Source organism: Acomys russatus, chromosome 5 (genome assembly GCF_903995435.1).
Source record: "Acomys russatus chromosome 5, mAcoRus1.1, whole genome shotgun sequence".
Classification (NCBI taxonomy): domain Eukaryota; kingdom Metazoa; phylum Chordata; class Mammalia; order Rodentia; family Muridae; genus Acomys; species Acomys russatus.
In genome coordinates this window covers 21507683-21519086 of record NC_067141.1, presented here as the reverse complement: position 1 = coordinate 21519086, position 11404 = coordinate 21507683, and the positions used below count along the sequence as shown (strand labels likewise).

The 11404-nt window shown below is 50.8% G+C and overlaps 1 protein-coding gene across 5 annotated transcripts in view; it reads left to right on the top strand.

Moving 5' to 3' along the window:
* Positions 1-2267, top strand: part of Hras (HRas proto-oncogene, GTPase) — a 79928-nt gene extending 77661 nt beyond the window's left edge. The window contains exons 2-7 of one of the 5 annotated variants that reach the window (XR_007830626.1): positions 308-430; positions 606-784; positions 926-1085; positions 1180-1263; positions 1731-1856; positions 2003-2267. Coding sequence is in view for 4 of the 5 variants with exons in the window: in XM_051145628.1 (XP_051001585.1) it covers positions 320-430; positions 606-784; positions 926-1085; positions 1731-1850 (570 nt within the window). In the remaining variant the exon portion in view is untranslated. Of the gene's footprint in view, positions 1-307; positions 431-605; positions 785-925; positions 1086-1179; positions 1264-1730 lie in introns of all 5 variants that reach the window. The other 4 variants (XM_051145628.1, XM_051145629.1, XM_051145630.1 and 1 more) reach the window with 4 other exon arrangements.
* The last annotated feature ends 9137 nt before the right edge of the window (positions 2268-11404 follow it).

Sequence of the window (11404 nt, the reverse complement as noted above, 5' to 3'; positions counted from 1 at the left end):
GCCTACCTAGCGACTTCTAATTTGGGTGCGTGGTTGGGAGTAGATCTCAGCTGTCAGCCCTGCCTTGGGGGCCTCTCCCTGCTTCCTCACACAGCCATTAAGGGCTGTTGGAGGAGAGGGGGGGGGGGTCCTCACTGTCCCAGCTGGAGGTGCCACAGGTGAGTGACTGGGCCACTGCCTGGCCTGCCTGCTCAGTGCTGGAGAGGGCCTTTGGGTCAGGCACCTGTTTAGAAGTCTCAAGCGGCTAGGGCCTGGCTAAGTGTGGTTCTCCTTGGCAGGTGGGGCAGGATCTCCTGGAGTGGCAGCCCCTGTAGAAGCGATGACAGAATACAAGCTTGTGGTGGTGGGCGCTGGAGGCGTGGGAAAGAGTGCCCTGACTATCCAGCTGATCCAGAACCATTTTGTGGACGAGTATGACCCCACCATAGAGGTGAGTTCTTGCTATCTGCCTGGGCTCTGGCAGTAGTCATGGGTAAGAGTCAGGACAGGCCCACACAGCCAGGTCTTGCAGGTGGTATGGGGCCGGCTCCCAGCTGATCCATCAGGGGATGAGAGGTACGGAGTAGGCCGGCTCTGTGGATGCTCTAAGCTGCCTCTTTCTGCAGGACTCCTATCGGAAGCAGGTGGTCATCGACGGGGAGACATGCCTGCTGGACATCTTAGACACAGCAGGTCAAGAAGAGTATAGTGCCATGCGGGACCAGTACATGCGCACAGGGGAGGGCTTCCTCTGTGTGTTTGCCATCAACAACACCAAGTCCTTCGAAGACATCCATCAGTACAGGTGAGCCACCTACAGCTACCTATGAGCCCATGGCACATGTGTGTGCACACACCAGCACACATGTGTCTTCTCCTGAATGTCCTGGAAACAGCCATGGCTGCAGCCGGCTAGCTGGCTCATACACACTCCATCCCCTTCCAGGGAGCAGATCAAGCGGGTGAAGGACTCAGACGACGTGCCAATGGTGCTGGTGGGCAACAAGTGTGACCTGGCTGCTCGCACTGTTGAGTCTAGGCAGGCTCAGGACCTTGCTCGCAGCTATGGCATCCCCTACATTGAAACATCAGCCAAGACCCGGCAGGTGAGCTTGCTTCCCACTCCACAGCTAGTGAGGGATTCACCCCGCCCCACCCCAGCCAGGGAACACAGCTCATCGCCCCTCTCCCTCAACACAGGGCAGCCGCTCTGGCTCTGGCTCCAGCTCCGGGACCCTCTGGGACCCTCCCCCGGGACCCATGTGACCCAGCGGCCCTCATGCTGTAAGTCTCCCAGACGGCAGGCCTGTGAGGGAGGCAAGGGCCAGGGTCTGGGCTCATGCCCTGCAGTTCTGGGTTGACACAGCTCCAGGGCAGGATGGGGTCCATGGAAAGAGCTGCCCTGAGCCAGGCCGGAGCGGTGACCCAGGGCCTTCCTGTCCCCAGAGTGTCCTAGTTTTGAGCCATTAAGTGTGTTAGGGCGTTCGTACCTGAGTCATGCTGGGGGTCTGGGAGAGTACAGAGTTGAGTGGCTCTGACTTTTCACAGATATTCAGGAGTGAGTCTGCTTTAGGAGAGTGGCCCTTTGCCTTTTAGATGGGCAGAGCCCAGTTCCCTATTTGTTGGTTGTGCAGCTGAGGAAGGGAGCCTCTAAGATTGGGATGTTACCTGATCCAGGCAGGGAGTTTCTTACCCAGACAGCACCGCTTTCCTCCTCAGAGTCCTCTCTGATCCAGTCCTTTTGTTCCCAGGGTGTGGAGGATGCTTTCTACACTCTAGTACGTGAGATCCGGCAGCATAAACTGCGGAAGCTAAACCCACCTGATGAGAGTGGCCCTGGGTGCATGAGCTGCAAGTGTGTGCTGTCCTGACACCAGGTGAGGCCGGGACCAGCAAACATCTGGGACAGTGGCCCCACCTAGCCAGACGAACTTCATATCCACTCTGTTGTCCCTGCTCCCCATAATTCTGCCAATCCCCCTGCCTGCTGTCAGATGTGTCCTTTGTGCCCATCCCGGCACAGGCTTAGGACGTGGAGGTGCCGGATGCAGGGAGGAGGTGCAGACGGAAGGAAGGAAAGAGGGAAGGAAGGAAGGAAGCGATGCTGGAGCCAGGCCAGTCCAGGGATGGTGGACAGATGTGACCAAGACCTTCGCATGGACAATTTGAACAGACTGTTATGAACTGTCCCTATTGCCACTGGCACCCCAGCCCTTGACCCCTCTCAGTTCCCTCCGGGTGCCTATGGGGCACGGGTTGAATTACAGTAAATTATTTGATGGTCTTGACTTGTGTCTGGCTGGAAGTAGGAGGTGAAGTGCCTCACAGAAGATACTGGGAACCTGGGATCCACCATCAGCCTTGTTCCTGTTCGTAGAAGAGGCTTGCCTGGGACCCTGGACTGTGTGGCCCTTCCTTTCTGTCTGCCCCAGTGATCTTGTGTTTCCTGCAGAAAGCTATAGGCAGCTCAGGAATAGTCAGGTGATTTGAAAAGTGACCTATTGTCTTTAATGGGAGGAGGGGGTCTGGAGAGTAAGGGGGCATCCCTTGTCTCCAGCAGGAAACACATTTCCTGCATTCTGAGGTCTGTGAAATACAGCCCCAAGGATCACAGAGTGTAAGACCTGCCCTGCCCCAGCATCCTGTAGCCCTCTGACCTGTGATGAGGCTTCTGGGACTCTGGAAATAGGGCCCCAGTGTTTTCCATGTAGCTTCAGGCCTCTGTCCCATTGGTGCCTACAGCCTGGCAATCTCAACTCCCTGAGACGGTGGAAACTGCCTCACTGGTTCCTACCACCTCTCTGAGGTGTACAGATGTTCTCCAAGTCACCTGTGTGGTCTTGAGAGGCACATACAGGGCAGGTAGCTGCTCACTGCTCCCAAAGGGCATGCCATGTCCAGTGCCTCATTCTAGCACTTGTCATGGCTACACGAGGGTCCATCCCCTTATCCTGGTCCTCATCCTGGCCACTGGGGCTCACAGTGGGTGCCCTCTACCCTCTCAAGACTCAAGTGGAATATAAGGAGGCTCCAATAGGCCTGCTGCTGAGTGGTTGGTTGGGCAGTAGGACACCACACTTGTCTCTTCCACAGCAGCTAAACCTTCAGCTTCCTTGTCCATGTGTGGTTGAGGCTGCTGAGGTATTACCTGAAGCTTCACTGACTCCTTTGGAGCCATGTTGGCCATGAACCCATGGGCTTGTTTGGGGTTGTAGCAGTCTGGGTACATGCTGAGCTGTGCTTGTAAGGGCAGACAGGAGCTTAGTATTCCTGCTGGAAGCGTTGGGTGGGAAACATGGGCCCGAGACTTGCCTGCCCTGGGAAGGGACCTCACACTGGAGCTAATATGGGAAGCATGTTACTCTTTATCCTTCTGGATGTCACAATGGTACCTGAAGGTACCTCAGGTCCAGCCTGAAGCAGCATGTCCTACAGAGGCTTCAGGAGATTTTCAAAGGTACGCAGTTGGGCTCTGGGCTGGTCCCTGGGAAGGTTGGTGTTCATGTCCTGCCTGTGCCTAGGTCCATCTTGTTGAGGCTACTGCACGCTTCTGTTTGTACCTCTATCATCTTGTAGACATAAGGCCACAGCCAATGAGAGATCCTGCCAGGAAAGCACCCTCAACTCTTATCCGTGGTACAGGGATGGGCCTAGTGCTTAGGATAGTACCTTGCACCTTGCCCAATTGGCCACTTCTGGCTTGGCCCACCCTTTATGGCTGGTTCGCTTAGGGCTGGAGAGATAGACAATGTGGTTGGTTTGAGTGTGACCCTCGGCTAGCCAAGATCTGTACTGGGTACCCAAGGAATGACTTCTGTGTACTTTGACGGCTGGTGTTTTTTGTTTTGTTTTGTTTTTTGTTTTTTGTTTTGCCATGGTCATGACCACGACTTCATCCTCAGGATGTAGCTATGCCAGAGCTTCAGGGGGACTTGAGGCCTGCAAATCAGCTGGCATAAGAGGATATCACCTGTCCAGGTGTGGCGTGCGTACAACCTCTGGGTTCTCTGTAGAGAGGTGATTCCATGAGGCTATCATCAGGCTTGTAGCTACTCAGGGATGGACTTAGCAGGTATGACCCTAGGATAAAGGGTTCTCCTGTCTTGGCCATGCCTGCCAATGGCAATTACTCAAACACTGGCCTGTACTGTGGCTTATGTGGTGGGAGGGTAGGAGGGTCATTCTTCGGGCCTAGCTCATCTGTTGGATATTGGCTCTCCTGAGCCTTCTTGGGAGGCAGGGGAGCTCCTAGGACAGTCACATCCCTAAGCAACTGGCACTGTGGAGCAAGGAAGGTCCCTGCCTGTCCTCACTTGATTGTTACAACATGGCAGGAACCCTGGGCAGCTGGTGTCTCCTCACTGTCCTGATGGAGGAACGGAGTTACTCAGTGGCCCCCAAACCTCTCTGTTCTAGGTGCAGCCCAATGCCTCCAGGGATGAGGCAGGTACCTTCACTCACTGTCTACTTTTTTCTTTTCTTTTTTATCTCATTCTCATAATCTGGGAACCAGAAGGGTGTGGCTAGAACCCCATTTTTAGAATCCTGAGAGCCTATAGCCTACAAATACAGCTTATTGGGGGGGGGTGTCATAACTTGAGGACAGTGACAGGTTGTCCCATGAATGAGAGGCTTCCCCTCATCCCACAGACTCAGAGTAGGGAAGACTACCCACAGAACTCCTAGCTAGACTTGCTGCCCAACTATGTCCTGGTTCCTGATGAGCAGGGTAGCCTTTCAGGCAGAGAAAGGACTATGGCAGATAGGGTTTGAGCAGCCAATTAGACCCATGTAGTTGGTAGGGGACAGGGACAGGGATGGAGGTTTGTGGCTGCCTCTTGGGCTCAGAGCAGGAGATGACATAGGTTGATGCCATAGCTGGTGAGAGTGGCATAATAACCAGCAGGGGTGTGTCACCTGGGCTTGTTCATGCACAGAGGGTTCTTGGCTGATAAGGACATAAAGGGGTCCTTTGACAGCAGACAGTCCAGCGGCTCAGAACAAGTAGGGCAGGGAAGGTGTTATGGCTGTAAATTGTCACCACTAATTAGTGTGGCTGTCACCCAGTCTGGCTATTTGGTGCCATGAGAAGCTGTTTACTTAACTTGGATACTATGCTGCTTATTAATGAGTTGGCAGCTGGAACAGTGCCCAAAAGGCATCTTCCTTATTGAGGACCATTGTTGGGCCAGAGGTAAACCTGACTATGCCTAGGCAGTGGCCCCCTGCTTTCAGGAATCAAACTCAGGGGAGGAGATCGCCCAAGAGGGCTGAGGTCCCCTGTGGGACTGCGCGAGGCCCCAGGGAAATGAAATGTAACCTCTGCATTTTCCCCTGATACCAGAGTTCTGGCCAGAGGACAGGGACCCCTGCTGTGGGCAGCATCTGGAAGGAGGTCTGGAAAGTAGATGGGGTGGGGTGGGGGAAGGAAGCAGACAGGTTGGGCAGTGCCTGCTGGTCTTGTTCTCTTACAGAGTTCGGGCACATGGAAACCTGTCTTGGCTAGGCTGGAGTAGTAACGTGGTACTTTCAGGATTCAGGCTTGAGGACCAGTAGTATCCATTGGTGTTTCAGTAGCCTGCCATGTGCTTCTCCTGAGATGGCATGCTGCAACACTGCCAAGATTGTGAGGTTCTGGGGTAAACCCACGAAGGAGCCGGGAGCCTGGACCACCATACCCTTCCCATGCTAGACTAGAAGCCCCAGTTCCTAGCTGCACCTCAGTGATCACAGCTAATCCTCATTGTTATGGCCTGCCTACACAGCGACACAGAGCCGGCCTGGAGGTGAAGGGGCAGAACTAAAGGAGAGAATGAGTCACTTCTTATAAGAGGAAAAGAGCTGCTAAGGGGAGACTAGAGAACAGACCCTAGCCGCTGGTGGCGCACGCCTTTAATCCCAGCGCTCGGGAGGCAGAGACAGGCAGATCTACAAAGCGAGTCTAGGACAGCCAAAGCTACACAGAGAAACCCTGTCTCAAAAAAACAAACAACAAAGAGAACAGATCCTAGAAGCAGCAATGGTGACACCCACTTTCATGCTCATACGGTGTGACCCATGTCACAGGGTCCTGTATGGCCCATAAGTCACAGTAGTAAGAAGGCTACTGCCTATGAGAAAATGTCCATGCCCACTGGTGTTCTGACAGATACTGACAGGGAAACCCAGGCTGAATCAGGACCAGGCACCAAGCAATCTCAGGTGTCCAGTGGATGGAAGTTTGCTTTTCATTCTGCTTGGCTCATGTTGTTGTTTGTGCACAGGATTTCAGTCTTTGCAATACGTTCCACAGGTTTGAACCAGAGTGTAGAGCCTGTCAGACCACATGGAAGTCATCAGTTTGGTTCTTTAAGGAACCGGTGTTTTCCAAGGAGGAGGCCTAGCAGGTGTTAGATGGAGTAGCTGTACACCTGGCTCCATACTGCTGCAGTCTCTGGGTCCCCGAACCTGTTCCTCCTAGTCTCCTGCAGGAGTACTTCCTTCTTACAGCAGGCAGTTCATGCCCTTTAGCCTTCGCCTTCGCTGGCAGGCCAGCTCTGTGTCACTGTATAGGTCTTTACTGGTATGTGGAGGTCCACGAGTCCCTCGCTCTTGTGCCCTCTCTGTAGGGCATAAGTCGTGGAGAGTGCTGTTCACAAATACTGATTATTTGTTTGCCTGTATCATTTTCCTTGGGTGCCCCTGGGTCCTAGGCCCTCCTGTTTAGGACTTGATGCCTGCTAGTACCCAGCACAGGGGTGTGGCTACTTTCTATAAGAAAAGGTCCCTTAGCAGTATCACTTCTTCTAGACCTCTACATCTTGCTTAGGACTCCTTCCTGTCCCCCTGGGACTCCCGTCCCTTTTGACATCCCTATACACTTGGGGACCCATGCTCCTGGCCTCTCCCTACCTCTTCCTTCAGGCCTCCAGAGTTTTGGGCTCCTGACAAAGGATGTGGCTCTGGGTCCTTCTGCTGTGCTTCCTAAGAATGCTTGGCCTAAGCTGGGCTTGGTGGCACATGCCTTTAATCCTAGCAGAGGCAGGTGGGTCTCTGTGAGTTCCAGGCCAGCCTGGTCTACAAAGCAAGTTCTAGGACAACCTAGGCAATACACAGAAAAAACCCTGTCTTGAAAAAGCAAACAAGAAAAAATGCTTGGCTTGTCATCCTCCCACCCTCACAATCTGCATCACAGATTTCTTTTTTCTTAATTGGGCTGGGAGAAGCTCTGCCATTTGTTTCTTTGTTTATTGAGACGAGTCTCACCATGTAGTTTTGGCTGGCCTGGGACTCTCCATGTAGACCAGGCTGGTCTTTTGTTTGTTTGCTTTTGTTTTTGTTTTAGTTTGAGACAGGGTTTCTCTGTGCAGCCTTGGCTGTCCTAGACTCACTTTGTAGACCAGGCTGGCCTTGAATTCACAGCAATCCACCTGCCTCTGCCTCCCTAGTGCTGGGATTAAAGGTGTGTGCCACCACACCCAGCGACCAGGCTGGTCTTAAACTCAGAGAGATCCACCTGCCTCTGCCTCCTGAGTTCTGGAAGTAAAGGTGTGCACTGGCCACACTTAGCTGAGGCTCAGTTTTAATGCTGAGGCTAGTTTTAATGCTGGCCTTTCAGAAAATCTTTATTTCTCCCTCCTCTTTTTTTTTTTTTTTTTTTTTTGGTCTGTCTGTTTGATGTGTTGTTGTTTCATCTGACATTTGTAAACCTCTTCCTAGAATTTGGATACCCAGGGAGGCTCCAGGGTTGGGGCTACTTTTGACTTTATCTCTGTTTAGCACTGTACCCATGACATTGCTTACTCTTTGCCTGGTCCTGGAAGGAGAAAGCCAGGCCGACCTGGTTTGTTCATGGCACCACTTGGGATTTTGCTGTCCCTGCTCCTGATCTTCTTCAATCCTAATACTTAATGTTCTAAATGTTTTTTTTCTTGAGAAGGCGGGGTCCAGTTCCTTATCCCAAATGTGGGATGGACTCCGGGAAAAGCTTTTCCCAAAATGAGAAATGTGAGCCTGGGAGGGACATCAGGAGGAACTATAGTAAGCATTGCTGCCATCAGGGCAGGACTGGTGTCTAGGACACGGAGTTGGCCATGTTCTTGTTTACCTCCCCAGTTAGGGAGAGACCTATGCTCCTGCTGGACCTGTTTACTCATTCTGCTCCTGGCAGGGATGCAAAGGCAGTGTCTTGTGTTTCCTTTGGCTGACTTGGTCCCTAGCAGAGGAAACCATACCTGTCTCAGGACTCTCAGCAGACCTGGGGAGAAGTATGGAGGGAGAATAAAAATCCTGGCTGGCAAGCCTAGGGTGACCATGGGAGGACCAGACTGTGGGGATTGGCTCATGGCCCTCAGGAGAGTTCAGTCCTCCTGAAACTGGACTGGTTAAGGAGTGGACAAGGGCTCAGAGTTTTAAACTTCTGTTCCTCCCATCCACCAGGTAGCATCACTACCCCTGAACTGGGGTGGCCCAAACTTTGGCAGCAGGTTCTTCCTCATGGAGGTAACCTTGCAAGGAATAGCAGAAACCTGGAAACCAAGACTGTCCTCAGGGTCAAGACAATGTGCTTCCCTTTCTGAGGAGCCACAGAAGTAGTACACACTCTGGCAGCAGCCGGTGGTCTGAGGGAATCTCAGATCAGCACGCCACCCTTTGCTCTCTTGCACGGACTCTAGTTCTTAGCTATTTCCCTGAGTGTCTGAACTTCTGACAGTTTGCTGGAACATGAAAAATGATGGCATTGGCTGCTGGTTTCTTCTTGGGGTGGCTGTATATTGCCCTCTTGCTTAGAAAGCTGAGGTGACCAAGCTGGAAAAAAGCAGGAAAGGTGCAGACCCTGGCCAGGTCATGCTGGTGGCCTCCTTTCATGGCATGGGATCTTCCTCAGGCCATAGAACCTTGCGATCTAGATGGGTCTTAGAAGGCAGCAGGCAGCAACTCCTGTGCCTCATAAATAGTCCCTAGGGATGGAGTTCTGCTCAGTGAGTCTCCCATCAATTGCTACCCATGCCCTTGAACTTGCAATCATCCTGCTTCGTCCTACTAGTGCTAGAATTGCAAGTGTGTGCCATCATGCTCAGCTAATATATAGAGTTTGGAAACATCCTGCCAATCTTTCTTTTGATTAATGTGTTAGGTCTGTTTTCATTTACTGTAATTGAGAGATGTTTGCCTTTAGTTCTATCATTTTATTGCTTTCTGTTCCTGTTGTCTCTTTCTTTTTTTCTTTTCTTTTTTTTTTCTGAGACAGGGTTTCTCTGTGTAGCCTTGGTGTCCTGGACTCGGTTTGTAGACCAGGCTGGCCTTGAACTCACAGCAATCCGCCTGCCTCTACCTCCGAGTGCTGGTACTAAAGGCATGCGTCACCATGCCTGGTCCTGCTGCCTGTTTCTAATTTTCTGTCTCCCCTTTACTGTGAAACAGTCTGGTTCCAGGGTCTAGAGACAGGTTCCAAGGTGCTGCAGTAACACAGATGAAGGATTACACAGGGTACAAGCTATATGGCACTCACTGACAAAAGGGTGCTTCTGGGCAGCAGCAAGGCCATTGGCTCCCTGATAAAGCCAGGTATGCATATTGGTTAGAAAGAGGTAACTTTGGGCTGGAGAGATGGCTCAGTGGTTAAGAGTGCTGCCTGCTCTTCCTAAGGACCTGAGTTCAAGTCCCAGCAACCACATGGTGGTTCACAATCATCCATAATGTGATCTGATGCCCTCTTCTGGCTATACAGGTGTATATGCAGGCAGAATACATATCATTATGTATACATAATAAATAAATCTTTTTTTAAAAAAAGAAAGAAAAAAAAGAAAGAAGTGACTTCATTTTGCCAGAATATGCCTCGTTTATAGTAAGGTAAGAGCAAAATCAGGTGTAGCACTGGGGCAGGGACTAGGAGGAAAGCAGCAGATACCACTTTAGTGGGTTTATATTTATACTCTGCTGGGGACATGTGCAGAAAGGGGACCAGGGTGTGATATCTTGCCTTTAATTCCAGCCTCAGAAGGCAGAGACGGGATTCCCAGAGCAAGATGGCTATCGAGACAGCTATATCCAAGATCTCAGGGTTTGACTGAGAGCTCCTGCCTCCAGTCAAAGACGGTATTTCTTGACAGCAGCCGCAGGCCTCCACATGTACATGTAAATATGTGTATACAATACCCACACACATGTGGACTCTCACACATGCAAAAACATGCGTATCCTGCACATCTCACTCATATATACATGCTACATGAAAATGGGGGGGGATCCCTTAGGTATGGATTTTCTGATCAAATCAGTAAAAATTGGGGTTTGAGATTTAGCCTAGTGGAAGGCCTTGGGTTTATCCTCAGCTCTTAAAAAAAAAAAAAAAAAAAAAAAGAATTAGCAAAAATGAGCCAGGTGTGGTGGTGCACTCCTTTAATCCAAGCACTCAGGAGCCAGAGGCAGGCAGATCTCTGTGAGTCTGAGGCTAGCCTGGTCTACAAAGTGAGTCCAGGACAGCCAAGGCTACACAGAGAAACTCTGTTTTGAAAAACAAACAAAAATTTAGCAAAAATGGCTGAGATCATATCTCAGTTGGTAGAGTGCTTATCAAGCATATATGAGGCCCTAGGTTCAATCCCTATCACCACAAAACGTGAGAACAGTGGTACACATTTTTAATCCCAGTACTTGGGAGATACATGCAGAAGGACCTTGTCCTTCGCTGCTCCAGGAAAGAAGCCTCATGTTCACCAGGACCCACCCTCTTTGATTGTACTCAGTTTGTGCCCACTAGAGGGAGCAAGAGCCCTGCCCAGTTGGCCCTGCTGGCAAACCGGTTTCGTTAGGAGCAGATAGAGTCTCTTCTGGATTCTACCTGTTATATCTGCCCACACATATCTACTTCCTCAATTATGAGAATGTAATTGGTGGTATAAAATTTTCTTTTATTTTTGTTTTTCGAGACAGGGTTTCTCTATGTTATCTTGGCTGTCCTGGAGTTGCTTTGTAGACCAGGCTGGCCTTGAACTCACAGCAATCCACCTGCCTCTGCCTCTCAAGTGCTGGGATTAGAGGCGTGCGCCACCGTGCCCAGCAATGGTATAAAATTTAGGAATAAACATTTCTATGTGTGGGATGCATGTGGGTGTGCACATACACACACAGAGTACCATGAGACTCTGAGCACCGAACTGAGATGCCCCGTAAGTAACCATAGAGCCTTAGGTACTGAATATGAAAGAATGTGAACCATTATGTTCAATTTAATTTAAAAAATACTGTTCACATGCTGGAATGATATTTTGGACATACTGACTTAAGTAAAGATTAGTTTCACCTGTTTCTTTTAAATTCCCTTTTGACATTTATTTGTGTATGCATGTGTGCCACAGTCAGAGGACAATCCAGGGGAGGCAGTTTTCTCTCTCCATCATGTGGGTTCCCAGAATAGAACTAAGGTGTCAGACTTGACAAC